Source organism: Bufo gargarizans, chromosome 5 (genome assembly GCF_014858855.1).
Source record: "Bufo gargarizans isolate SCDJY-AF-19 chromosome 5, ASM1485885v1, whole genome shotgun sequence".
Taxonomy (NCBI): Eukaryota; Metazoa; Chordata; class Amphibia; order Anura; family Bufonidae; genus Bufo; species Bufo gargarizans.
In genome coordinates, this window is record NC_058084.1 from 37,844,637 (window position 1) to 37,872,603 (window position 27,967).

A 27,967-nucleotide genomic window follows, 5' to 3' on the forward strand; every position below is an offset into this window, starting at 1 on the left:
ATCTAATAATTATCACTTTAACGTTTATTAATCGAAAGCAGTAACGTAACCCTAACAGCACCCAAGCTCTTCGGTTTTTCTTCCCTGCACCAAGATGGCGGCATCTCTACGCCGTAACCCCGCCCTCCAACCTACGTCACGCGCACGCCGCCGCTCTGGCCCGCTCCACTCCCCCTCTCTATGGTGACGTTCGCTCCCTGTGTTATTTCATCAGTAAACATCCTGCGGATTTGAACGCGCTGTTTGGGCGGCAGGAAGGGGCGCGGCCGCCATCTTGTTTGTTTGAGTGTGGACCTGGCAGCGGCGGAGAGGCGGAAAGGGAGGCTAAAAGCGAGCGGGGGCCGCCTCAAGGGAGACCGGAGGCCAGCACACGGCGGTAAGTGTCTGCGCGAGTGTCCGGAGCGCGGCGGTTAGCGGGATATAGGCGCGGCCTTGGCTTCGGAGTCCTCCCCGGGGCGGATTTCTAATATGGCGGGCTGTCGGCAGGCGGAGGAGGCCGCGCTCGCATCCTCGGCTTCTTCTACGAGCCGCCTCCAGCCTGCCCGTTACATATGTGGGGATACTGCCCGGACAAGGCCGGGGACTGGAGGCCGCACGGTCTTCTGCCCGGTGTACGTGAGGCGGCCACCTGTGGCTCCTCCTGTGGTGGGGGGGACAGGCCCGGGCTTGTTCTACTTAAAGGGACCTGCACCGAGTGTCGCCGACTACACTGAGCCGTGACATATCGGAGATCCTGGCGGCAGGGCCCTGATAACCGGGAGCAGAAGTCTGATTTCTGCTCTGGATATGCCGCCTGACCTGTCACCCATATGTGCTGGTCTGATGTGTTTATTTTATATTTTTCTCCTGATGGTTATTTTTGGAAGAATCCAGCATTGTGAAGTGTCGGCCAGATTTCCCATTGAAGTCAGTGGAGAGCGGTTTATAGATGGATTTAGCTGATGTATAGGTCATTGGTGACCTGCTGCTTTAGAACTACAACTCCCATCATGTGCTGACATCCTGCTGGATAGCAAATGTTAAGTTATGGACGGAGGTCTTGCATTTGACCATGCCATGGTCACCACACGTGTCTGCCGCAGTCCAGTTGACTTGCGAGGTGTCTGCAGAATGTAACGCTGATTGTCCCATCTCCACAGGTGGTCGCAGGGTTCATAATATGTACATTAGCCTCTTGGTGTAATGAGGGCGGTGCAGTTGCACCCAGAGCCTCCGTGACACAACTGGCCCTGAAATCTCATAGGACTGCAGCGCTTGCGCAGTACAGTGTGTGCGCAGGACACAATCCCCTGAGAATGTGTCTTCACTGCCCGACAAAACATGGAGCTCGCTCAGAAGCCGGACAGGTGCCACCGGGCAGTCCTTTTTTTTTTTTTTTTTTTTTTTTTTTTTTTTTTTTCCCCCTGGACAAATTGGAAAACCGTGATGACTATAAGTAATCCAGGTCTGTAGCTCAGTGTACTGATAAGAACTCATTACCAGCATTTACTCCGAGCTGTAATATGACGCAGATTACCACCCAAATAATCTAGTAAAGTACCTCCAGCTCCCCCCCCCAAAAAATAAATAAATCATGTACACGGGAGAAAAAATCGCCTATATTTGCAGACTGTCCAGAAATTTGTGAACAGTTGACAACCCTGCTGTGTGCATAAAGCAATGATGCCGATCGTGGACATTTAAAGGGGTTTTCGGAGACTTTATATATAATGACATTTCCTTTGCCTCATCAAACAAAAAAAGTTATTCCATATGTCAGTTCCGACAAGGATAGGACTGTTCTATTAGTGGCCGGCTGTTCGGTAAAATACGGAATGCACGTGGATGTCATGCGTATTGTTTGCCGCCCGCAAAATCCATAAGGTCGTGTGCATGAGCCCTGACAGCAGCCCCGAGGACTGAGCAGTACCGATGGGGCAGAGGACGCGCGGCTTCACTGAGCTCTGCTCAGATAAATGCGAGTCAACAAGTGCGCTGCCGGGATCATCATAAAACCCATTTAACCCCCAAGATGCCATGGTCAGCTGTGACCGCGTCATCTTGGCAGTCTTTCCCCGGGAGCGCTGCACTACTGGGCCCCAAACAGCTCCCCTGCTTAGGCAGCCCCAGGCCTCCACACAGATGGTTCCATAATAGGACCACAGCGTATTTCCCACAGGCTGCAGTGTTAGATTATTGCAGTCTATGGGAGAAGCCGGCTTAGAATAACTAGAAGCTAAAAAACCTAAATATTCAATCTCCTCCCCCATATTAAAAATAATCAATAATGAAATAAAGATCACAGGTGTTGCCTCGTCCCAAAATCTCATACTATTAAAAAAATCCATATTTATCCTGTACGGAGAGTCAGATCCTAACCAGTCACCCGGGATGTCTGCCGGCAGCGCACTTGTTGACTCGCATTTATCTGAGCAGAGCTCAGTGAAGCCGCGCGTCCTCTGCCCCATCGGTACTGCTCAGTCCTCGGGGCCGCTTATTCCAGTGCTGCTGTCAGGGCTCATGAACACGACCTTATGGATTTTGCGGGCCGCAAACAACACGCATGACATCCACGTGCATTCCGTATTTTACCGAACAGCCGGCCACTAATAGAACAGTCCTATCCTTGTCGGAACTGACATATGGAATAACTCTTTTTAAATTTATTTTTGCGGACCCATTGAAATGAACAGTTCCACATGCGGTTCTCAAAAAAATTAAAATCAAGCGGAACAGACACGGGACGAAAATACGTTGGCGTGCATGAGCCCTTAAACCGTGCACGGCCTGCTCTTCAAAGTTCTGGCTTAAAAAATGGCTTTGCAGCTTTTTAAGCTTAAAGAGGACCTTTCACTACTCTACAAACGAAAAACTAACTATACCTGTGGGCAGAGCGGCGCCCAGGGGTCCCCCTGCACTTACTAGTAAGTCTGGGCGCCGCTCCGTTCGCCCGGTATAGGCTCCGGTGTCTGCGCTCCCTCTGACTGTTTTCTTGTAGGAGGCGTGTCCCTTGCTGCACTGCTGGCCAATCGCAGCGCACAGCTCATAGCCTGGCTATGAGCTGTGCGCTGCGATTGGCCAGCAGTGCAGCAAGGGACACGCCTCCTACAAGAAAACAGTCAGAGGGAGCGCAGACACCGGAGCCTATACCGGGCGAACGGAGCGGCGCCCAGACTTACTAGTAAGTGCAGGGGGACCCCTGGGCGCCGCTCTGCCCACAGGTATAGTTAGTTTTTCGTTTGTAGAGTAGTGAAAGGTCCTCTTTAATGAGAAAAAGTTTTGCAAAATTTGTGATCTTTCCACCACTCCGGTGGGCGTAGCTAAGGGCTCTTTCACACTTGCGTTGTTCGGATCCGGCGTGTACTCCATTTGCCGGAATTACACGCCGGATCCGGAAAAACGCGAATGAACTGAAGGCATTTGAAGACGGATCAGTCTTCAAAATGCGTTCAGTGTTACTATGGCAGCCAGGACGCTATTAAAGTCCTGGTTGCCATAGTAGTAGCGGGGGAGCGGTATACTTACAGTCCGTGCGGCTCCCGGGGCGCTCCAGAGTGACGTCAGGGCGCCCCACGCGCATGGATGACGTGATCCATGCAATCACGTCATCCAAGCGTGTGGGGCGCCCTGACGTCACTCTGAAGCGCCCCGGGAGCCGCACGGACGGTAAGTATGCTGCTCCCCACTACGCTTTACCATGGCAAACAGGACTTTAGCTTCCTGGCAGCCATGGTAACCATTCAGAAAAAGCTAAAAGGCGGATCCGGTAATGCGCTGAAACGACGTTTAGCTTAAGGATTAATGCCTTTCAATGGGTTCAATGATTTCTCTCCATTCAGAATGCATGGGGATAATCGTGATCAGGATTCTTCCGGCATAGAGCACCGACGACGGAACTCTATGCTGGAAAAGAACAACGCAAGTGTGAAAGAGCCCTAACCTGTCATGCCGATTTCAATGGTTTTCCAGGATTTCCTGGGTTTTTCCATTGCCCTGCTAGCATGTTTGACCTAATAGAAGATTGACTTACCTGCCCTGGTCCTGTGCCCCGACTGACTTCTGCTCCCGGCCCAGGCTAGGTATAGGGTCACTTGTTGCTGCAACCACTGACCTCAAGTGCAATGTGACCCCCGCAAGTGACATTGTGCTTGGGGACACATCACTGCTGAGGCCAGTCAGCAGCCCATGTGACCCCTTTCCATAGCCTGACCAGATAAGTATGGTTCTTGTATTTCAGGTAGGTCAAACACGGGGGGGGTTGGGGCTAAGTAAAATGCTGAAAGGTCTGACTACAATATAAATTCCAGCAACCAACTAAGGCTGCAGCTAACGATTATTTGAATAATCGATTAGTTGCCGATTAATTTCTACGATTAATCGGCAAAAACGACAAAATTACAAAACAGTAGGGCTGCAACGATTAATCGATGTAATCGATTATATTCGATAACTGGATTCGTTGTCGACGAATCCAGTTATCGAATAATCGCCGATTCGTTGCTATTCGGGCGGGCGGTCGCTGCATCTTTATTTTACCTTTTTACAATGACGCTCCCGCTCCTGTAACAGCCAGGCAGAGCGGACGGCGGCGTAACGTCACTCACTCACGTGACACGCCTGCTCCGCCTCCTTCATTCATGAAGTGGGCGGAGCAGGCGCGTCACGTGATTGAGTGACGTTACGCCGCCGTCCGCTCTGCCTGGCTGTTACAGGAGCGGGAGCGTCATTGTAAAAAGGTAAAATAAAGATGCAAGCATCGGGGCCGGGGCTGTTAGGGGGAAGGGGGAGGGGGGATCTGTCTATGGCACTGCTATGGGAAGGGGGGTCTGTGTATAGCACTGCTATGGGGAGGGGGGAGGATCTGTCTATGGCACTGCTATGGGGAGGGGGGTCTGTGTATAGCACTGCTATGGGGAGGAGGGGGGGTCTGTGTATGGCACTGCTATGGGGAGGAGGGGGGGTCTGTGTATGGCACTGCTATGGGAAGGGGGATCTGTGCACTGTTATGAGGAAAGGGATCTGTGCACTGTTATGCCCATAACAGTGCACAGATCCCCCTCTCCATAACTACGCCGTCCACAGATCCCCCTCTCCATAACTACGCCGTCCACAGATCCCCCTCTCCATAACTACGCCGTCCACAGATCCCCCTCTCCATAACTACGCCGTCCACAGATCCCCCTCTCCATAACTACGCCGTCCACAGATCCCCCTCTCCATAACTACGCCGTCCACAGATCCCCCTCTCCATAACTACGCCGTCCACAGATCCCCCTCTCCATAACTACGCCGTCCACAGATCCCCCTCTCCATAACTACGCCGTCCACAGATCCCCCTCTCCATAACTACGCCGTCCACAGATCCCCCTCTCCATAACTACGCCGTCCACAGATCCCCCTCTCCATAACTACGCCGTCCACAGATCCCCCTCTCCATAACTACGCCGTCCACAGATCCCCCTCTCCATAACTACGCCGTCCACACATCCCCCTCTCCATAACTACGCCGTCCACACATCCCCCTCTCCATAACTACGCCGTCCACACATCCCCCTCTCCATAACTACGCCGTCCACACATCCCCCTCTCCATAACTACGCCGTCCACACATCCCCCTCTCCATAACTACGCCGTCCACACATCCCCCTCTCCATAACTACGCCGTCCACACATCCCCCTCTCCATAACTACGCCGTCCACACATCCCCCTCTCCATAACTACGCCGTCCACACATCCCCCTCTCCATAACTACGCCGTCCACACATCCCCCTCTCCATAACTACGCCGTCCACACATCCCCCTCTCCATAACTACGCCGTCCACACATCCCCCTCTCCATAACTACGCCGTCCACACATCCCCCTCTCCATAACTACGCCGTCCACACATCCCCCTCTCCATAACTACGCCGTCCACACATCCCCCTCTCCATAACTACGCCGTCCACACATCCCCCTCTCCATAACTACGCCGTCCACACATCCCCCTCTCCATAACTACGCCGTCCACACATCCCCCTCTCCATAACTACGCCGTCCACACATCCCCCTCTCCATAACTACGCCGTCCACACATCCCCCTCTCCATAACTACGCCGTCCACACATCCCCCTCTCCATAACTACGCCGTCCACACATCCCCCTCTCCATAACTACGCCGTCCACACATCCCCCTCTCCATAACTACGCCGTCCACACATCCCCCTCTCCATAACTACGCCGTCCACACATCCCCCTCTCCATAACTACGCCGTCCACACATCCCCCTCTCCATAACTACGCCGTCCACACATCCCCCTCTCCATAACTACGCCGTCCACACATCCCCCTCTCCATAACTACGCCGTCCACACATCCCCCTCTCCATAACTACGCCGTCCACACATCCCCCTCTCCATAACTACGCCGTCCACACATCCCCCTCTCCATAACTACGCCGTCCACACATCCCCCTCTCCATAACTACGCCGTCCACACATCCCCCTCTCCATAACTACGCCGTCCACACATCCCCCTCTCCATAACTACGCCGTCCACACATCCCCCTCTCCATAACTACGCCGTCCACACATCCCCCTCTCCATAACTACGCCGTCCACACATCCCCCTCTCCATAACTACGCCGTCCACACATCCCCCTCTCCATAACTACGCCGTCCACACATCCCCCTCTCCATAACTACGCCGTCCACACATCCCCCTCTCCATAACTACGCCGTCCACACATCCCCCTCTCCATAACTACGCCGTCCACACATCCCCCTCTCCATAACTACGCCGTCCACACATCCCCCTCTCCATAACTACGCCGTCCACACATCCCCCTCTCCATAACTACGCCGTCCACACATCCCCCTCTCCATAACTACGCCGTCCACACATCCCCCTCTCCATAACTACGCCGTCCACACATCCCCCTCTCCATAACTACGCCGTCCACACATCCCCCTCTCCATAACTACGCCGTCCACACATCCCCCTCTCCATAACTACGCCGTCCACACATCCCCCTCTCCATAACTACGCCGTCCACACATCCCCCTCTCCATAACTACGCCGTCCACACATCCCCCTCTCCATAACTACGCCGTCCACACATCCCCCTCTCCATAACTACGCCGTCCACACATCCCCCTCTCCATAACTACGCCGTCCACACATCCCCCTCTCCATAACTACGCCGTCCACACATCCCCCTCTCCATAACTACGCCGTCCACACATCCCCCTCTCCATAACTACGCCGTCCACACATCCCCCTCTCCATAACTACGCCGTCCACACATCCCCCTCTCCATAACTACGCCGTCCACACATCCCCCTCTCCATAACTACGCCGTCCACAGATCCCCCTCTCCATAACTACGCCGTCCACAGATCCCCCTCTCCATAACTACGCCGTCCACAGATCCCCCTCTCCATAACTACGCCGTCCACAGATCCCCCTCTCCATAACTACGCCGTCCACAGATCCCCCTCTCCATAACTACGCCGTCCACAGATCCCCCTCTCCATAACTACGCCGTCCACAGATCCCCCTCTCCATAACTACGCCGTCCACAGATCCCCCTCTCCATAACTACGCCGTCCACAGATCCCCCTCTCCATAACTACGCCGTCCACAATTTGTTTTAATATGGCCTTTGAACATAATTTTTCAAGTAAGATATAAACCTCTCTGTTTTGTAATTTTGTCGTTTTTCCCGATTAATCGTAGAAATTAATCGGCAACTAATCGATTATTCAAATAATCGTTAGCTGCAGCCCTACAAAACAGAGAGGTTTATATGATCTTACTTGAAAAAATATGTTCAAAGGCCATATTAAAACAAATTGTGGACGACACTATTATGGGGGATCTGTGGACGACACTATTATGGGGGATCTGTGGACGGCGCAGTTATGGAGAGGGGGATCTGTGGGCGGCGCAGTTATGGAGAGGGGGATCTGTGGGCGGCGCAGTTATGGAGAGGGGGATCTGTGCACTGTTATGGGCATAACAGTGCACAGATCCCTTTCCTCATAACAGTGCCATACACAGACCCCCCCCCCCCCCCTACCCATAGCAGTGCTATACACAGACCCCCCTCCCCATAACAGCCCCGGCCCCGATGCTTATGTCGGACTAATCACTGCATCTTTATTTTACCTTTTTACAATGACGCTCCTGTAACAGCCAGGCAGAGCGGACGGCGGCGTAACGTCACTCACTCACGTGACGCACCTGCTCCGCCCACTTCATGAATGAAGGAGGCGGAGCAGGCGTGTCACGTGAGTGACGTTACGCCGCCGTCCGCTCTGCCTGGCTGTTACAGGAGCGTCATTGTAAAAAGGTAAAATAAAGATGCAGCGACCGCCCGCATAGCAACGAATCGGCGATTATTCGATAACTGGATTCGTCGACAACGAATCCAGTTATCGAATATAATCGATTACATCGATTAATCGTTGCAGCCGTACAACCAATTCACCTATTCCTGTTTTGTTTTGGAACTGCTCCGGTCTCCTCCTGCAGGTCCTTCAGCACCGTACAGGTTATGGGCTCCCATTAGTCAATGGTTACTAAGCCTCTCCGCCCCTTTCCCATAAACTGCTGGTTTTGTGATGTCACGATGGGGCACCCTTGTGTCTGCAGCCAGAGATGGAGTCCTAGAGAAAAATGTTCCTTTTAGGAGGGCATTTTTATACATGCATGATAGAGATCTATATCTCTCTATAATTTTTTATTTATTTTTTTTAAATACATTTGAGAAGTTGAAGGAAGTTTTTGGTTGTTTGCAGCTGTATGAGGGTCCCAACTGCGGCTGCTTTCATTGCCGACCTATATTTGTATGCACATCTCAAAGAAATCCTGGCTGAGGGTACTTTCACACTTGCAGCAGAGGATTCCGGGAATCCAGGTACAAACGGATGGCATTTGTCAGGCGGATCCGTCTGACAAATGCATTGAAATGCCGGATCCATCTCTCCGGTGTCATCTGGAAAAAAAATGGATCTGTTATTTATCTTTTTTTAATTTGTAAAGGTCTGCACAGACCGGAAAACCGCATCTGCTTTGCCAGAACACTTAATGTCGGATCCAGCACTAATACATTTCAATTGAAATTAATGCCGGATCCGGCATTCCGGCAAGTGTTTGGTACTTTTGGCCGGAGATAAAACTGCAGCATGCTGCGGTATTTTCTCCATCCAAATACCGTGAAAGGACTGAACTGATGCATCCTGAACGGATTGCTCTCCATTCAGAATGCATGGGGACAAAACTGATCAGTTCTCTTCCGGTATAGAGGTCCTAGGACGGAACTCAATGCTGGAAAAGAATAACGCTAGTGTGTAAGTACCATCACGTGTTGTAGCTTTAAATGTAAATTTAATTAACTTTTTTCGTTTCTCTAGATCTAGAACTTGCAACAGGAATGGCGTGTTTTCTGTTCTATTAAACCCCCCGTGTCTTTCTTTGCACTGACGCCAGAATGAGTCGGCTGCTGCCGGTTGTGCAGCTATAGGACGCTCACCGTATTCAGCCTTTGTTCGCTATTGATGCATATGATGTATGCCAGTTACAGGGCTGCCAGTCTAATTGACCATGAGGCATGATGTGGCCATGACGCTGGGTTCAGACCTGAGCGTTCTGAAACGAGCGCTCTGTATGCGCGATTGTATGGGCGTTTACAATCGCGCATACAGTGACTGGCGTTCACACATTGTCGCGCGTTCCCGAATTTCTATGTGCGGGAACGCGCGACAAACGCCCAAAAAAAAGCTCAAGCACTTGTTTGAGCGTCGGGCGTTTTACTGCGCGATCGTACGCGCTGTAAAACGCCCAGGTGAGAACCATGCCCATAGGGAATCATTGGTTCTTGCCTGTTGTGCGTTTTACAGCGCGTAGGAACGCGCTGTAAAACGCTCAGGTGTGAACCCAGCGTGACACTTGTGTGCCAATAAGGAGGCACCATGTGATGCCTCTCGGCATATCGGGACATTATCATACAGCGCTGGTCGGTCTTCTGTACAATCCCTGTAGCTGCTTACTGTCTCACTTCGGCAAATGGCATTTATCATGTAGAGAGTTAATACAAGGCACTAATGTCTTGTGATGGTTAATATCGCCATATTGTGAGTGACATTTATTTTTCCCATCCCACTATACACTGTACATCTCCAAGGGTTACAACCACCGCTACAGGGCAGATATGAGGTGGACGGGAGCGTCTGCGCATGCGTGCCTTTGCAGTCTGTCACAGCCACCGCTGCTGGATCGCAGCGTGGTCGTAACCCCTGATAACTAGCACGTCTGAGAATAGGAGCAGGTTACAAACTGAATAGCAGGGGTCTGAACGGAAAATTGAAGATAAACTTACAAGAGTTTTCTGACATGTTAATACTGAGGATCTATGTTCTGGACACGTGATAAGTGTCTGATTGGTGGGGGTCTGCCAACTGGGTCCAACACTGATCAACTGAGAAGACATTGGGGTGCCTGTGAGCGCTGCGGCCTTCTCCGCTCACCAAGCACAGCGCCGTACACTGCATAGCGCCTGTGCTTGGTATCGGGCTCAGTCCCATTCACTTCTATGGGGCTGAGCTGCTCCTAGGCCATGTGAACGATGAACATGTTGTCACTCTGCCTAGGAAAGGCTACTGTGAGTGCCGGTGCCTTCTCAAACAGCTGATTGACTGGGGTCTCGGGTGGTGGACCCCCACCCATCAGATACTGATGACCTATCCAGAGGTTAAAATCTCGGAAAACCCCTTTAATGGTTACCATGGGAAAGAAAAAGTCACACTAACATGTAAAAATCACTTTCTTTCTTTTTTTTTTTTTTTTTTAGGTAACTAAAGTGTTGGAAAATGTTTTACGCACACTTTGTTCTGAGCAAGAGAGGGCCGCTAGCCAAAATCTGGCTGGCGGCCCACTGGGACAAGAAACTGACCAAGGCCCACGTGTTTGAGTGCAACCTGGAAAGCAGCGTGGAGAGCATCATTTCCCCCAAGGTAATAAAACGTGTTCAGTGCGACTCGGCTGCATCTGCACAGGTTGTGCTTCTGCCTCTGACAAGTCCTTGTCATTGTCCTAGGTGAAGATGGCTCTGCGTACGTCTGGTCACCTGCTCTTGGGAGTCGTGAGGATCTATCACAGGAAGGCAAAGTACCTCCTCGCCGACTGTAATGAAGCGTTTATCAAAATAAAGATGGCTTTTCGGCCTGGTAAGTAAAGGCTCTGCAGTATTTTCTGATCTATTTATCTCCAAAGTAATTTTCCATCAGAATGGAAAGCTGTAATTTCTTCTAACAGTGCAGATTAAACAATGCATTATTTTTTATTTATTTTTTTTTCTGTCCGCCATTAACTGACCAGCTTTGCAATTTATCTCCCTGCCCCTGTGACATGACATTTCCGCTATCGCTTCAGAGCAGGATGCTGGATGTAGTGCGCACAGCGTCTCGGGTGCGATAAGATCCGCATCTACCTGATCCCTTCAGACATTTAGATTTCAATTTGTAAAGAGATTGTATCTGCGGTTGTTCTAATGTAAGGTGGCATGTAATCAGTCTCCAATCAGGGTCTGGACACGGGCCTGGCACAGCAGTTCACAGCTTAAAATCCTGAAATAAATGGGAAGTAGGAACCATGAAAGTATATTGATGTGTAAGCAAAGTCTATGTACACCTTCAGGGGCAATTGTGTGGTGGCTTTTTTTTTTTCTCTGCTTTTTACTCATTCTGGGCTAAAAATTGGTCTTTATAAATAATATTCAGCTGTTCTGTCACAAAGGGTTAACTGTTTGTCTAGCTGTGTGACTCTCGCTTTCACTCTGTGCTGGACACTTTCAGAGGCGTCACGCTGCGGACTTGTACAGCAGCTCCCGTCCTGAACTTCCAGCACTGCTGGGGTCGCATAGCATTTATATTGATTTATGGTGCTGTGTAACCCTTTGAGTTCTGGAATGTACTGGATAACAGCTGTACTATGCTCAGCTAATCCTGGCATAGTACAGGGTAATAATTAATAAACCTCAGTGGGCAGGAGCAGCAATATGCGCTGCTGCCCAATCATAAATTTCACACTCCGTACAGCGAGCTGTCAGCGTGGTACCGAGAACTGAGTTTTAAGCGCACAGTGAATGGTGCCGTTTAGGTAGGGAAAAACACTAAGGGTACTTTCACACTAGCTTTTTTTTCTTTTCCGGCATAGAGTTCCGTTCTAGGGGCTCTATACCAGAAAAGAACTGATCCGTTTTTTCCCCATGCATTCTGAATGAAGAGTAATCTGTTCAGGATGCATCAGTTCAGTATTTTGGACTGTTCAGGACGTAGATAATACCGCAGCATGCTACGGTTTTCTCTGGCCAAAAAACTGAAGAGATGCCGGATACGGCTTTTTTTTTTCCATAGGAATGTATTAGTACCGGATCCAGCATTCAAAGTACCGGAATGTGCAGTCCGAAAAAAATAAATGCCAGATCCGTTTTTGATCCGGCATTTCAATGCATTTGTAAGACTGATAAGGATCCTGATCAGTTTTACAAATGCCATCAGTTGGCTTACGTTTTTCCGGATCACCCTGCCGCAAGTGTGAAAGTACCCTAAGAAAAATACAAAATAAAGTATATCAATTGGTCAGCGGCAGGGCTCACACTATACACAGTGGATATTGAGGGGTGCACTTATCAAACAACCAGAGTAAAAGATATAAATAAATAAGATAAGAGCTTCTCCTTCTGGTATGTAAGCAGGGCACAATTTAAAAAAAGGTATTAAAAAGTAAAAAAAATATAATTCATTTTCAAGTAATCATCCCCACAATTAATCATAAAATACATTGATTTGCATTTCCCAATACACCGCTTGACATGTATATAATGAATACAGTGAATAGCGATATCCCAGTAGTATAAACATGATCAGTATTGGTGTAGTTAATAGTCGGACTCTGATCATCTGTTCCACAAACCATATATCGGGAATGAAGCGATATAGGGAAGATAATAAAGGTCGCGCTCCACTGCATCATTGATCAGCAACAAAGTCAGGAACACGACTTGTAAGTTGTAGAGGAATCCTTACCGCTTGTTTTAGCAGCCAGCTATAAGGAGCTGTGCACTTACCCCAGCCTTTGTGTAACGTCTTTGGATGTGGTTGCAAGCGATGTCAATGGCGCTCAGCGGTCTGCTGTGCGAGCACGTGTCAAAAACACGCATTTTATTCTGCTGCTCGCAGAATACTTTGTTGTAGAGTTATTTACTGCAGCGCTCAACAAGCTGATTGCTTGAAAGACAATAGCTATCCTTAGATGAATGTCGACACTCCAGCAACCTCTGTATTAATGTGACCTATAACGCCAGACACGTTTCGGAGCTCCGGTTCCTTCCTGAATGGCTGTATGTCACATCAAACACTTGGCTCATTTATACAGTTTTTTTATTTACAAAATCTGGACCGGAATCATTAGTATCAACAGACCTAAGACATGTACATGGGTCAAAAAAACTATTCCACACTTCCATACTATTTTTCTGTATATTTACCTCTTGTATACGGTGTTTATCTACATCAATCAGATAAAACATTATATAGATACGAATCCTGCATGAAAATATTTTTATACTCTTCCATATCTGCAGTATTGATGCAGTTTTTTTTCAGCGGTTTCTATCTTGCATATGTGTTTTTGCCAGGACGTCCTCCATGACAGCACCACATGGAGGATGTCTCTCCGCCCACTATTTGGACCGGAAACGGAGGTGAAAAGTTTCCCCACCACAAACACCAGTGTTTCCTGTCCCAATAATGGACGGGGCAGAGATGAGGTCTCTGGAATTTTTTGGACCAGATCGGGGTTCCTCTCCTTTCTCTGGACCCCCAGCTAAAACCTCCTAAACTGGGGGTCACTTAGCCTCCCCAGCCCTTCCGGTACCTGTTGCCATGGGGCTGAATTCCAGGTTGGAATATACTGCTGTGGGCGGATTGGTAGCTGCAACCTCGTGGGGCTCTGGGGCAGGCAGGTGTCAGGATCACGGCGCGTCTGACGTCACTTTCGTCAAAGTAAGGGCAACCAGAAGTAAGATGGCTGCCCCCATAGTGGATTCCTTCAGTGGTTGGAGCGCATGTGTGTTCCACACAGACGCCCGGAAACAAGATGGCGGCGCCCTATAGCGGTTCTCATGGAGTGGGACGCTTGAGGCCTGGCTTACCGGCCTTGCGTCCTATCCGGTTGACTATTAGAATGAGACCTGGAAAGGAAGAGGAGGAGCATCGCGGCAACAGGAGGGGGTAAGTGCTGAGGGCATTTAAACCTGAAGGGGGTTAGCAACAGGGTCCATACATATGAATTCTTATATATCAGGAGAGGGCAATCCCCAGAGCCTCCAGTCCAGGGTCATGTGAGTAGGAAAAACAGACTTGGGTTTTAAGGGAAAAAAAATTTGCCAAAAAAAAAAAAAATTCTTTGTCATGTTTACTAGGGGGAAAAAAGACTACTCATAAGGTGGAATCTGAAAAGAAGCCTAAAAGATGTGCTACCTGCAACAAAAGGCTTCAGGATACATGCACAGAAAAATTGCGTGGATTGTATCAATAAAATAATGAAAAATCAGCCTTCTCTCTTAACGGACCTTAGAGGGAAGAAGTAAAAGCATCTGACACATCACTTGTACCCCTCCTGTTATCAGTCATACCTAGAGACGTCTTGGATTCCGACTCGGAGGATATCGATGTACAATATTCTCAGTCGGGCGATGAAGAAGAATTAGATTCTTTAGCCTCCACGTCCTATGATGAGCAGCGGAAATACTGCTTATCAGATTATATGGACTCTTCTTACTGCCATTCAGGAAACTATGGACATAGAAGACGAACAACAAAAAAGATCAGTTCAGGATGAAATGTTTGCAGGCTTAATAGCAAAAATATTTTCCCTATAAATTCTAGTCTAAAACAAATTATATTAGAAGAATGGGAAGATGTGGAAAAGAGTCTCTATTCCCAGAGAATTTTAAGAATCGCCTGGCCTTTGATAAAGAGGAGACAAAATTGTGGGAGGAAATCCTGAAAATGGAAATTCCTGTGGCTAGAAAAAGCTATTCCCTTTAAAGATTCATCTCGGCTAAAAGAACCAATGGATCGTAAGGCAACTGTATCTTGAGGAAAAAACGTGGGAGACATCAGCAGCCTTTAGTCTCAACTAACAGTGCCGCTACCTCAGTGGCAAGCTTTAAGGTTTTGTGGTTGTCCCAGTTGGAAAACCATTTTAAAATTGGGGACTCCCAGGGAGGATATACTGGAATCTATTACTCTCCTAAAAAATGGTAACTGCATTCGTAGCAGATTCATCGTCAGTCAGGTTTGCGGCAAATAACAAAGTACTTCTAAATACGGCAAGAAGAGCTTTATGGTTAAACAACTGGTCGGGTGACCTTGCATCTAAAAATTGTGTGCGATTCCTTTCTCTGGGTCTTATGTTTTTGGCCCGGTGTTAGATAAAATCCTTTGAAAAGGCTGCAGACAAAAAAGGCTTTCCACAAGGAAAGCCCAAGAAAACTTTTTTTCATAAAAAGTTCCAGCAAAATCAAAGGACAAGGGAAAATCGGGAAGATGGTCCTATCAGAAAGGAGGAAAAGGCAAAAGGGGGAGGTAAACAAAATACCCTCTACTTCAGTCTTTCCAACAGGATTTTCTCCTATCAATTTCAGCAGTTCACCTAAGAGTCAAAAAAATAATAATCAATCGGCAGATTTTTTTTTTTTTTCCCCAGCAGGCATTACCTAGACCCAAGCTAGTGGTCCCTAAAAAAAAAAAAAACAGGGTTTTCCTGGATTTGACAGTGAAGTGGTAATATCCTTAAATAGGCCTTTTTTGCCACGTGAAAAATGCTCCAACATCCTTCTCCCGGGATCCAGCAGACCATCCGAATGCGGTAGATTCCTTGTCCCAGATCACTCTCGCACACTCGCTATTCTCAGAAAGATCAGGATGGGGTCATCAAAAGTGATTCTTATAGCCCCGTTCTGGCCAAAACAAGCATGGTTTTCTGTCCTAACCTTGTTGGCCTTAGAAGATCCAATAACTCTTCTCCCAAGACCAGACCTGCTGTCTCTGGGTCCAATTTTGAGCCTGAAAATAAACTGGCTAAAGTTAACGGATTCTGAAAGGGACTTATTAAAAATTTACCGGGGTTTTCGGACGATGTGATATCAACCCTTCAAAAAGGCCATAAACAAGTAACCTCTGCCATCTATAATAAAAATTTTAGGCAAGTGTTTGATGTGGCATACAGCCATTGAGGAAGGAATCGGAACTCCTAAACGTCTGGCGTTATAGGTCACATGAATAGAGGTTGCTGGAATGTCGACATTCATAGGATAGCTATTCTGTCTTTTAAGCAATCGGCTTGTTGAGCGCTGCAGTATCTAACTACAACAAAGTATTCTGCGAGCAGCAGCAGAATTAAAAAGTGTTTTTGACACGTGCTCGCACAGCAGACCGCTGAGCACCATTGACATCGCTTGCAACCACATCCAAAGACGTTACACAAAGGCTGGGGTAAGTGCACAGCCCCGAAAGCCTCTTATAGCTGGTTGCTAAAACGAGCGATATGGATTCCTCTACAACTTACAAGTCGTGTTCCTGACTTTGTTGCTTATCAATGATGCAGTGGAGCGCGACCTTTATTATCTTCCCTATATCGCTTCATTCTCAAGACATTGAGCGCTTCATTCCCGATATATGGTTTGTGTAACAGATGGTCATGGAGTCTATTAACTACACCAATACTGATCATGTTTATACTACTGGGATATCGCTATTCACTATATTCATTATATACATGTCAAGCGGTGTATTGGGAAATGCAAATCAATGTATATTTTTGATTAATTGTGGGGACGATTACTTGAAAATATTTTAACCTTTTTTTTTTTTTTTTTTGTTTTTTTGCTTTAATACATTGTGTGTCTTGATTACATACCAGAAGGAGGGGTGCCTATCTTTTACAAATTAAGTATATTAGAAAGTTGTTGGTAGGGACATCATATTAAAGTTTCATTCAAAGGTTTAGTTTGGGGTTTCATCCTAGATTGTAAGCTCTTGCGAGCAGAGTCTTCACTCCTATTTGTTACCCTGTCATTTTGTGATGTCTCGCTTTTTATATATGAACCCTCAGAATTTTTAAAGGGCTGAGGAATATGGTGGCGCTCTATAATGAATGATTTGATTATTAAATAACCCAAATAACGCTTGTTGTAGGTGTGGTGGATTTACCGGAGGAAAATCGTGAAGCCGCATACAATGCCATCACACTGCCTGAGGAGTTCCATGACTTTGACCAGCCTTTGCCAGATCTTGAGTAAGCACTCAAACTTATCAGATTAGCCTCAGTGGTATTCTTCCAGCATGGCAGACGGAATGACCAGTCTGTGACTGCCTCTGTGGCAGGAAAGTGACCTTATGTTTTTCTCTTTCCTAAGTGACATTGATGTGGCCCAGCAGTTCAGCCTGAACCAGAGTCGAGTGGAAGAAATCACCATGAGAGAGGAGGTTGGAAACATTAACATTCTTCAAGACAATGATTTTGGTAGGTGGTTTCTTCTCTCCAGCCACATCTAAGGCTACTTTCACACTCGCGTTTTTGGTGTATCCATCATGGATCTTCAAAAATAAATCCGTTATAATACAACCGCATGCATCTGTCATGAATGGATCAGTTTGTATTAGCTGTAAAATAGCCAGAACGGATCCATCATGAGATGTATCCGTTTTCTATTGTGCGGATCCGTCCCCATTGACTTAAATTGAGCCAGACGGATCCGTCCTGACACATTTTCGGCAGATGGACAGCAAAACACTGCAGGCAGCGTTTTGGTGTCCGCCTCCACAGCGGAATGGAGACTGATCGGAGGCAAACTGATGCATTCCGAGCGGATCCATTTCCATTCAGAATGCATTAGGGCAAAACTGATCAGTTGTGAGAGCCCTGAACGGATATCACAAACGGAAAGCCAAAACACTAGTGTGAAAGTAGCCTAAGGCGATGTTCACATCTGTGTTTTCCTTTCTGGTTCTGAGATCCGGCAGAGGGTCCAAACCGGAGCAAAACGCTTAATTTTGTCCCCATTGTCAATGGGGACAAAACTGAAAAAGAAAGCGGAACGGAGTGCACCAGAATGCATTCTGTTTTGTTTTTTTTGCGTTCCCATGCTGGACAGTTTTTTTTTGTGCGGCGTGGGAGACTGGACATGTCGGTTTTCTCTTTGCGTTTCCATATACAGAACCATTCATTTCAATGGGTCCGCAAAAAAAAAGGTACTCTGTATGCCTTCCTTTTCCGTTCCGTTAAAAAATAGAACATGTCCTGTTATTGTCCACATAACGGACAAGGCTAGTATTGTTCTATCAGAGGCCAGCTGTTCCGTTCCGCAAAAAAAAAAAAACTGAATGCACACGGATGCATTTGTATTTTTTTGATCCGTTTTTTGCGACCCACAAAATACGGAAAAAGCCATAGTTGTGTGCAAGAGGCCTTACAAGGATTTTAGTGCCAGATCCAGCATGTTCATTTATGTATTATTCGAACTGATGCATTTGCTGTGGTTTTGAGATCCCATGCCGAATCTCCAAACCAGACTGCAAAAACCGCATATGTGAAAGTAGCCTAATGCCACGAATATGTATCATGTGGCATTAATTCTCCAACCATGTGTAAGAGCATAACCATAATGCAAAAGACACAGGCATTCTGGGGAGAATGATCTCAAAGACTTGTATGTGGGGCTTTTTCCTTACTGACCACTCGTCCTCAGAGCTGGCGTTCAGTTTCTACATTTACTCCTGAATACTGCTGCTGTGTAAGAGCTGCTGACAGGTGACAATGTCGAGCCAACAACAGAAGCTATGATCCATTTAAGTTTTATCCAAGGGATGCTTTGCTGTAAGATCCGGAATGTGCTCATTTGTGTACCTTTATTAGTAAAATGTCACAAGAAAAATACAATGGGGTAGATGTAAGCCTGTCGCTGGTGTAAATTTAGGCTGTCTGGACATGCACCAAATTTAGCACAGTGGCTTGGGCCGAGGGATACATTCAGAGAGTAAAGAGACCTCCATTTTACAGGTGACTTTGGCATGGATGACCGAGAGATGATGCGAGAAGGTAGTGCTTTTGAGGATGACATGTTGGTCAGCACCAGTGCCACTAACCTCTTATTGGAGCCTGAACAGAACGCGAGCGAGCTGACCGAGAAGACCAACCACCTGGAGTTTGAAGAGCAGTATAAAGATGACAATTTTGGAGAGGTCAATGATGGCGGCATCCTGGGTACGGATCTTTACCTGCAGTTTCCCAAAGTTTTGTTACTTGGCTTGTTAATGAGTGACTTAAAATCGCATGTATATATTGACAGGCTGAGGGTATGTGCATACACGGCAGCCTGCCTGTCACCGTGCATAGGGTCGCGCTAGTGTTCCCCCTCAGGACTACACTGGCTTCAACTAGGAGTCTGCTTTTCTTCTCCTCCCTGAGACCTGTTATTAGCCATATATATTCTTAGTCTCTAGTTGTAAAATGCCACCCTTATATACATCCGCATTAGAAATACCTGTAATATAACTAGGTTATGAATTTGTCACTAGTGGTTCTGATAGCTTATTGTTCTGTTTCTTTAGATGATAAACTTTTGAGCAATGATGGAGGTGGTATTTTTGACGACCCACCAGCTATTCCAGAGGAAGGTGTTGCTCTGCCAGAGCAGCCTGCTCACGAGGATGACCTGGATGACGACGATGTTGTTTCAAGTGAGTATCGTCCTCCTACACATGCTGTGGATGCTTTCATCTCAGAGATGCAGACAATACTCAATGTCCATTTTATCTTTGTTTCAGTGGGTGGACCAGACAGTCCTGATTCCGTAGATCCCGTGGAGCCCCTGCCAACCATGACTGACCAGACTACTTTGGTACCTAATGAAGAGGAAGCGTTTGCACTGGAGCCTATTGACATTACAGGTGACAATTTAAATACGTCTAACTATATACATTTAATTAGTATTAATTTTTTTTATTCGGATGGGAATGCAGCTTAGTCTGTTAATATAACTATTCCTCAACAAAGGTCCTGCATCTGAAATTTTTATTCTAGTAACATTTTGCGTCATTTTTTTTACTGACTTATCACTCGCTCAATATTTTAGTTAAGGAAACTAAAGCCAAGCGAAAAAGGAAGCTGATCGTTGACAGTGTTAAGGAGCTGGACAGCAAGACCATCCGTGCCCAGCTGAGTGACTACTCTGACATAGTGACCACTCTGGACCTGGCACCCCCCACAAAGAAGCTGATGATGTGGAAGGAGACAGGTGGTGTGGAGAAGCTCTTCTCTCTGCCTGCTCAGCCTCTCTGGAACTCCAGACTTCTGAAGGTAAAATATAAACCTTGTTTAGTATGTGTTCGCTCTGTGTGGATTGTTGTGTATTTATTCCCAGTTAGAATGGGGTAAGTTTTATTAGACAAATACATTAATTATGTGGTCCCTAAAGTTACAGGTGACCATTGTATGTGGAAACCATTGTAACGTGAGTCTATAACTCTATGGAAAACTAATAATTGGTTCCAAAGACCCAAGTGTCATTCCAAAATAGGAGAAAATGAAGAATAAGCTGATAGGACAGATAATGTAAGTCCTTGCATAGAATGGTTAGGAAAAGATCCTAGAAGTAGTAAATCGCTTTCAATGAAGGACAGGAGCTTCTCCATATTCCTGTATTGCACACAATGTACTAGGAAAATAAAATGGAGTAGTCTTCACCTGACCTCCAAAGGAGCAGTTCATCCTGGCACAGGGGTCAATACATGTACTGGAAGAGGAGATACCTGCCAGCCAATACAGATGTTCTTCTAGAGAGAGCCACATTGGTTGGATCGGTGTCTGAGACATTGTATGTGGAGTCTGGTTTAACATATGATGGCCCTGAAGAAACCATTGCAAGTTGAAAATATTGTGTCCTGAAGCCATTGCATCTTGAGTGATCCCTGTATTCAATGTATGTTGTGTTTTTTTTGTTTTATAATAAGCTGTTCACCCGATGCCTCACACCTTTGGTACCGGATGAGCTCAGAAAGAGGAGGAAAGGTGGTGAAGCCGACAACTTAGATGAGTTCCTTAAGGAGTTTGAAAATCCTGACGTCCCAAGAGAGGAGATGAGGCAGCAGGATGTTATTGGTATGTGCGACCTCTTAAAACTTTTGCTTTGTTCCAGTAAGCCTCTGTACTGCCTTCAAGCTTTTCATTGGGCCTTGAAGTAAGGCATATTTCCCAACATGCAGTGGTATAGGCTTGTCACCCATGGAACGTTAAAAAAAAAAAAATAACATTTTGCAGTGATCCCGCGTATTGGAAAAGGACTGGATGCCTTCCTATACAGTAAAACAGTATGCGGACTTACCGGTACAACGAAGGCCAAGAAGCATTCTTTTGGCATGCTCGGTGAATGGAGCTAGACATCTGTTGTGTATTGTTCCATTGTATACATCAGGCCCAGGGTTTAGACTCTGTGTGCACATACATCACAGTGCTGAATTGCATCAGGACCTTGTAGGTTGAAAGGTGACACTGCTAGTGAGGATGATGGTATAAACTGACCAGCTAGTATAATTAAGTCTTGTTTCCTGCAATGCAGATCAGCCCATATTGGAGGAAGCTAGTAGACTACAGGAGTCCATGATGGAGGGAAGCAGGACTCAGCTGGATGAGACGGTGATGCCACCACCTCCACCACCACCACCTCCTCAACCACTGCAGCAGGGTGTGAAACGTGATTCTCAACAAATGGAACCAGAACCATTAATTCCTGTGAGTGTAACAATTAAATCCGTATTTCATGCCTCTTTGCATAATTTATAGATCTGAAATCTATGTTTTGATTTGTAAATTTATATTCCTTGCGGTTTCTTTATGCAGCAGGAGCCAGAGCCACAGATAGAGATGCCACCAGTGGAGCTTCCTCCGGAGGAGCCCCCGAATATCAATGATTTAATTCCCGAACTCAACCTTATTCCTGAGAAGGAAAAGGACAAAGAGGATGAAGAGGAGGAGGAGGTTTGTATCATTATGCATGATGTGGATGTGCTATATCTAACCCACTTGAAAAGGGAACAGAGTTGTAACATAACCTTACCGTTCTGTGAGGGCTGCAGTACAGTCTGGAAATTTACTAAAAACCATAAAGAAATATTACTCATTGAGGAAAAACTGTTTCTCCCTCATTTTACCAGATCCTAGTGAATAGAGGACGGATGTTCTTTATTACTAATGTAATAAGATCTTCTCATGGGAGCGATGGTTTGAGTGATATCGCTGAGTGTTCTGCTGAGCTGTTTACTTTTTAAGCAAGTCTAAATTTGGCTTCACACATCTGTCAGACAAACCTGCAGGACCATCTAACAATGTAGTGTCTGAGGTCCCATCCTTACTGTAGGACACTCAAACAAAACAATAGCTGATCTTAGGGAGACCAGCTACAGAAAACACTGTGGAGCCTCATTTAAGAGTCTTGACACAGCAATCCAAAGTGCAAAGCTCCCTGGGAACAGTGATATGCAAAATAACCGTGGAGCCCCAGTTATGGGTCTTCAACACAGTGAAAGCCAGATATCCTTCAAAGGAAGGAAAACAGGACAGGGATGCCCAACCTGCGGCGCTCTAGCTGTCACAGAACTACAACTGCCAGTATGCCTGGATGGCTTTTAGTGCATGCTGGAAGTTGTAGTTTTGCAACAGCTAGAGCGTCTCTCCTACGCCAACTCCCTATGGGGAACAAATGCACACTTGGCCGAGCAGGTGTGTTTTGGGAAGTAGTTAGGTGAAATGTATGGCCAGCAAAATGCTTGTTTAGCTGATTGCTATTCCTAAAGACCCCCCCCCCCCCCCCCTCCTCCATTCTTGGCTGTGTTATCTGTGGGGAGTAAGCTCATGCCTCCCATAACACAGAATTGGCTGTTTTAAAGTACAACATGACAGATCCTTCCTTTCCGATCTGCCATTGTGGGAGAGTCGGGACACCACAGATGGTCAACCAACATTAGTCTAGTGTGTGTGTGTGTGTGTGCGCCCACCCTAAAATCTGGCACTTAATAAGGTATTAGCAGTTGCGTTTTTTTATTTTTATACCGTGAGTTGATATTTATCGGTGTGCACTTCAATATTGTTACTTTCATTAACGATGAGCGAATTTCATGTTCTAAAATTGGTTCACACTTCGTTTGGAAAAAGCAGAATTGCGTTATGGATTCCATTACCACGGACCATAAGGCAATTCTATGACGGAATGCATAGTGGAATGCCTTTAGAGGCATATACTCCCCTGCATAACGGAAACAGGACAGATCCGTTTTGCATCCCATAGACTTCTATAATAACGTAATGCCTCTAGAATTATGTTCCTTGGTAACGGTATCCATAACGCAATTCTGCTTTTACCACCAAACGAAGTATGAACAAATTTTCTAACGTGAAATTAGCTTTCATGGATCTATGCCACTTCTTTGGGTCGTTTACTTGGTGCCCTCTGCCTTCACTGTTCTGTAGTATTTATTGGCTTTAGTCGTAAACTGCAGCTTATATATTTAGTATCTCTAGACGATTGGCACAGGCAGTCGCCCGTCTGTGTTTGTGCTCCTGAAATGACAAAATGGTTTGTCGTAATCTTTCCCGCCAACTAAAAACATCTGTGATTTTAACATCTCAATAAAAAAAAAAAATCTGCTTTGCTAAATATTTTTTTCAGCACAGACAGGAGACTCATCTGTTGTGTAGCAGACGGGCAGGTAGTTTAGAATGAGGGTTCGGTGCTCGTGAGATATTGAGAAATATGAATTCATTTTCTCCTTCACTTGTTGTTCTATGAATATTAATCAGAACTGCTGTTTCTGCAGGAGGAGGATGCCACAGGGACCGAGCAGGACCAGGAGGAGAGGCGCTGGAACAAGAGGACCCAGCAGATGCTGCACGGCCTTCAGGTACTGGGCCCCCTTCCACCCCATTTAGTGGGTGATAAACGCTTCCCTCACTGACGTCATGGCCAAGTCCATTGGTGTTTATTAGCTTGAGGGAAATGTGTAGTTTGCTTGTGTATTTAGTATTCTAATACTGCACTAATGGATGAGTGAAGCTCTCCCTTACCATGTGGAGTGGTCATCCTCATCAATTATAAATCTGCATGTGCTATGTATATGGTGTATGTAATGAACTTGATCCTTGCAGATTATGCTAACGATAAGTGCACTGTAGGCTCTCGTTCTCTGATGTTGGCAACACTGGTTTTTACAGTCTACAGGTGGCATATTGTCCAGTGGTAGCAGTCGGGGAAGCTCCAGAAATTTGTTTTGCTGCATTTAGCCACAAAATGTTGAACATCTGTGTAATGTTCTGTCCTCTGGATCCTATACGATTGGTTTCAGGGGCTTTTGCATCTGCTCTGATTTCAGTTTTTGGCAGAATGAATATTTCACAAATGATCCTGTTGCACTTTATCCTTATTCTACAACCACATGCATAGACAATGAAGTTTACTTTGCTAATGGAAAGTTGTTTTTTTTGTTTTTTTTTGTTTTTTTTTCCTCTCTACCTGAATGAGGTTACCTGTGGATATGGTAGGAACAGCTTTGATTATAATGACCCAAAAGATGCGGCCTGCAGAAGGTTTTTTAGTAGATTTGTGTCCTTTTAGTTGCAGAGCAATTGACAGGCTGAGAAGAACTGGGTCAAGGCTAATTATAAGGGTGCATTCACACGACCGTATGAATGGATCACATTCATTCCACAATTTTGCGGCACGGGTGCGGACCCATTCATTTCAATGGGGTCGCAAAAGATGCGGACAGCGCACGGTGTGCTGTCCGCATCCATTGTTCCATTCTACGGCCCCGCCAAAAATATAGAGGATGTCCGATTGTCTGCAACTGCGGACAAGAATAGGCATTCTCTATATAGAGCAAAACACTTGCGGTCGTGTGAATGCAGCCTATGTCTCACGATATCTATCTCTTTAGGCACATATGAAAATTAACCTGAGATGAGTCCTGTCCCGGAGATGAGTCACGTACAGGACTCATCTCAGGTTAATTTGCAGATGTATCAAATTTGTTTTTTTGACGCAATAAAAGCACACAGAGCTATGGGGACTGGGTATTGCGGATGTGCTAGCGGCCATCTAGCAACCAATGTCCTCGGCTCTATACACAAAATCCCGGTGACAGGTGAACAGTAATAAAGCTATGGAGTGTAGGTGGCATACACTCGTGCACCTTTTGTTAATAGTAGTGTATCTTTGCTAGTGTTTTACAAACGCCATTTTCTTTTTTTCCTTTTTATTTTGCAGAGAGTCCTTGCCAGAACTGGTGCAGAATCCATAAGTTTGCTTGACCTGTGTCGAAACACAAACCGGAAGCAAGCGGCAGCCAAGTTCTACAGCTTCCTCGTCCTTAAAAAGCAACAGGCGATTGAACTTACCCAGGAGGAGCCCTACAGTGACATCATCGCCACGCCGGGGCCAAGGTTTCATGTGGTGTGATTTGCTTCAACAGCAGCCAAAGCAAGCGACTTCACAACCCGTACGAACCTGTATGCTGGAGCTTGCATGGCAGAGTGGTGTAATTAGGCTTCCCTGAGCGCCATGCCGGTCAGCACCAGGTCACGTCGGTGATCTCATCCCTGGTTGTTCTCTTGGTTTCTGGCTGGTTTAATATGTACAAAGTTTGCCCCCTTTTTTTTTTTTTTTTTTTCCTCTTCCATGTAACATCTATTTTTAATGGGTTTTAAGTGTGGATGGGTGAATGTGATATATATTTTGTTCTTGGTCACAGACTCATTTTACAAGTTCTTGAGGTTAAAAAAGAAAAACCAGGGTAGAGCAGTGAGGAAATGCTGAGGACAGGGGTGTGCAGTATTTATGGCCGCGCTTCTTCCACCTCACGTTATACTCACCTGGAAAATGTTTTTTTATACTTGTCAGATCTTGGTCACGTTTTTATGTTCTTTGGTCGATTTGAAGTTTGCAGCAGATATATCCGGTAAAAGATTTTGTATGAGAAGCTCAAACCTCAAATTTTTGGTTTTAAATTTCTAGACGTTTGAGTTTATTACTCTTATGATCACTTTTAAGATTGAACTTTTGCTGTTCAGCTTGTTCATTTCTCTCCATTTTATGATCACCCCATGTTCTTGTCCACTTTTAATAACTTTGTTCATGTTAAGTTAATACGAAATGTTGGGACACTTTGTAATATACAAGAGATGACGTGGGATGTCTTAGGAACTGCAGCCGATGGGCTTCATTGTTACATTCATGCAGATCTCCACATATATAGATCTCCTTGTTGTCAGTGGGCCAGCTAAATCAGTCAAAATGAGGTCTTGATAAATCATGGATACATATGAGAAGATATCAAGGAAGTCTCTTATCTGAAATCACTGTCAGTTTACAGAATGAATGGGGTTCTGTAGAAATCAAAGCCCCCTTGGCACTGTTCAGATGTTTTTTTACTGGAAATGACCACAACTGAAGCATACATCATTGGTTTTATGGTGCTTCTCTTAGTCTACTTTCACACTCGTCCAAGACTGATCCGCACAAAATGTGAGTGTGAAAGTAGCCTTAGATTGTTCGATTTCTAGTAAAAGTTTGAGTAGGACAAAAGGAGTTTGGGCTCTAGTGCTTATTTAAAGGTCTTCCGAGGTCAGACCGCCAATGTGATATCCAGACGTCTCTGTGACCAACAGATTATGGTGACTACATTTTTCTGGTCAATGCTGCTGCATGGACACGTGTGTGTTTGTGTATAATGGGACCTGTCAACATTCCTGACTTGGGTTTTAGTAAATGTATTTGTCACCACGTTAAAGCATATTTTCATAGAATTCTACATTCTGTTCCTCCTTTATTCATCCTGGAAATCTGCCTAAAGTGAGAACTAGTTATCGGTCAAGGGCGTGTCCCTACAGTCTGGTGCTGAAAGTCGGGCTGTGTAGATGCACACCCGTTTGACGATGAAAAGGGTAGCATCCTGTTGTCAGCTTATTCACAAATTTACAGTAAGAATAACCGAGGAACGGCACAACAATTCTAAAAAAAAAATTCACTGTAAAAAGTAACTAATATTTCACAGTAGTGTATCAAAGGTTTTGATTGCTGAGGTTCTGAGTGCCGAGACCCCCTGCCGATCACTAAAACGAGGATGAAATCATTGGAGGAGATTTGTTAAGTGGTGCAAAGGAAAACTGGCTTAGTTTCCACCTTTCGTTTTCTGGGGCTCCTTGGGACAATGAGAGAATTAAGCAGATTGGTTGCTATGGGCAACAGAGCAGTTTTCCTTTGCACTACTTTTTATAAATCCCCTCGTCCCCATTGAGCGCTGTATTATTGCTGACAATAAAAAGCAAAGACTGTCTGCATAGAAATTCTGAGGCTGTCTTCAGCATGGAGAGGCGGCGCTCCATGGGATTCTGAAGTCTTGTTTTAGTGATTGGTTGGGGTCTCATCGCTTAGACCCCAACCAATCAAACTTGATATTTCTCTTTTATATAAAACTTTAGATGGGGAACTGTAGTCTCCCTTTAAATGACTGAAATAGCGGTCTGGAGGAGTGACGGGTCCCATCTCTGTATCGGTGTGTGTGTGTGCAAAAATAACGAAGTGTCGCAACATTTAGTATAATGCTAAATGAGCCCGGGTTATTAAACTGCGGAGCAGCGCTCCTCGCCTGCAGAATGGCAGCTCCACGTGTGAGGACACGGCTACACTTTTATTTATGTCTTGTGGGGTCTCCAGAATTACAACACAAGGCGATGTCTTTATGGACAGCCCTATCTTTTATTTTATGGGGGGTTTGGGGGTATTTTTTTTTTTATTGGCTTTTATTCTACTTTTGTAGTAGGAAATGTAAAATATTCCTGTAAATAGTTACACATTTTTAGTATTAAGGCATTAAAGGAAAGTTAAGTAATA

The 27,967-nt window shown here is 46.1% G+C and overlaps 1 protein-coding gene across 1 annotated transcript; it reads left to right on the top strand.

The window, feature by feature from the left end:
* The first annotated feature begins 86 nt into the window (after positions 1 to 86).
* RAD21 (RAD21 cohesin complex component) lies at positions 87 to 27,967 on the top strand. Its single transcript, XM_044293428.1, has 14 exons — positions 87 to 376; positions 10,811 to 10,973; positions 11,057 to 11,186; positions 17,223 to 17,322; positions 17,444 to 17,550; positions 19,087 to 19,290; positions 19,638 to 19,766; positions 19,854 to 19,976; positions 20,162 to 20,385; positions 21,039 to 21,186; positions 21,644 to 21,816; positions 21,925 to 22,062; positions 23,898 to 23,981; positions 25,343 to 27,967. The coding sequence occupies exons 2-14, from the start codon at positions 10,830 to 10,832 to the stop codon at positions 25,532 to 25,534; spliced, it is 1,896 nt and encodes a 631-aa protein (XP_044149363.1). The 5' UTR covers positions 87 to 376; positions 10,811 to 10,829; the 3' UTR covers positions 25,535 to 27,967.

Excerpts from the sequence above, each read along its gene's own strand:
- RAD21 (XM_044293428.1), top strand. The coding sequence starts at position 10,830 with ATGTTTTACGCACACTTTGTTCTGAGCAAGAGAGGGCCGCTAGCCAAA. Across the intron at positions 17,551-19,086 it reads TCTTCAAGACAATGATTTTG|GTGACTTTGGCATGGATGAC; the intron begins GTAGGTGGTTTC and ends TCCATTTTACAG. Across the intron at positions 19,291-19,637 it reads CAATGATGGCGGCATCCTGG|ATGATAAACTTTTGAGCAAT; the intron begins GTACGGATCTTT and ends CTGTTTCTTTAG.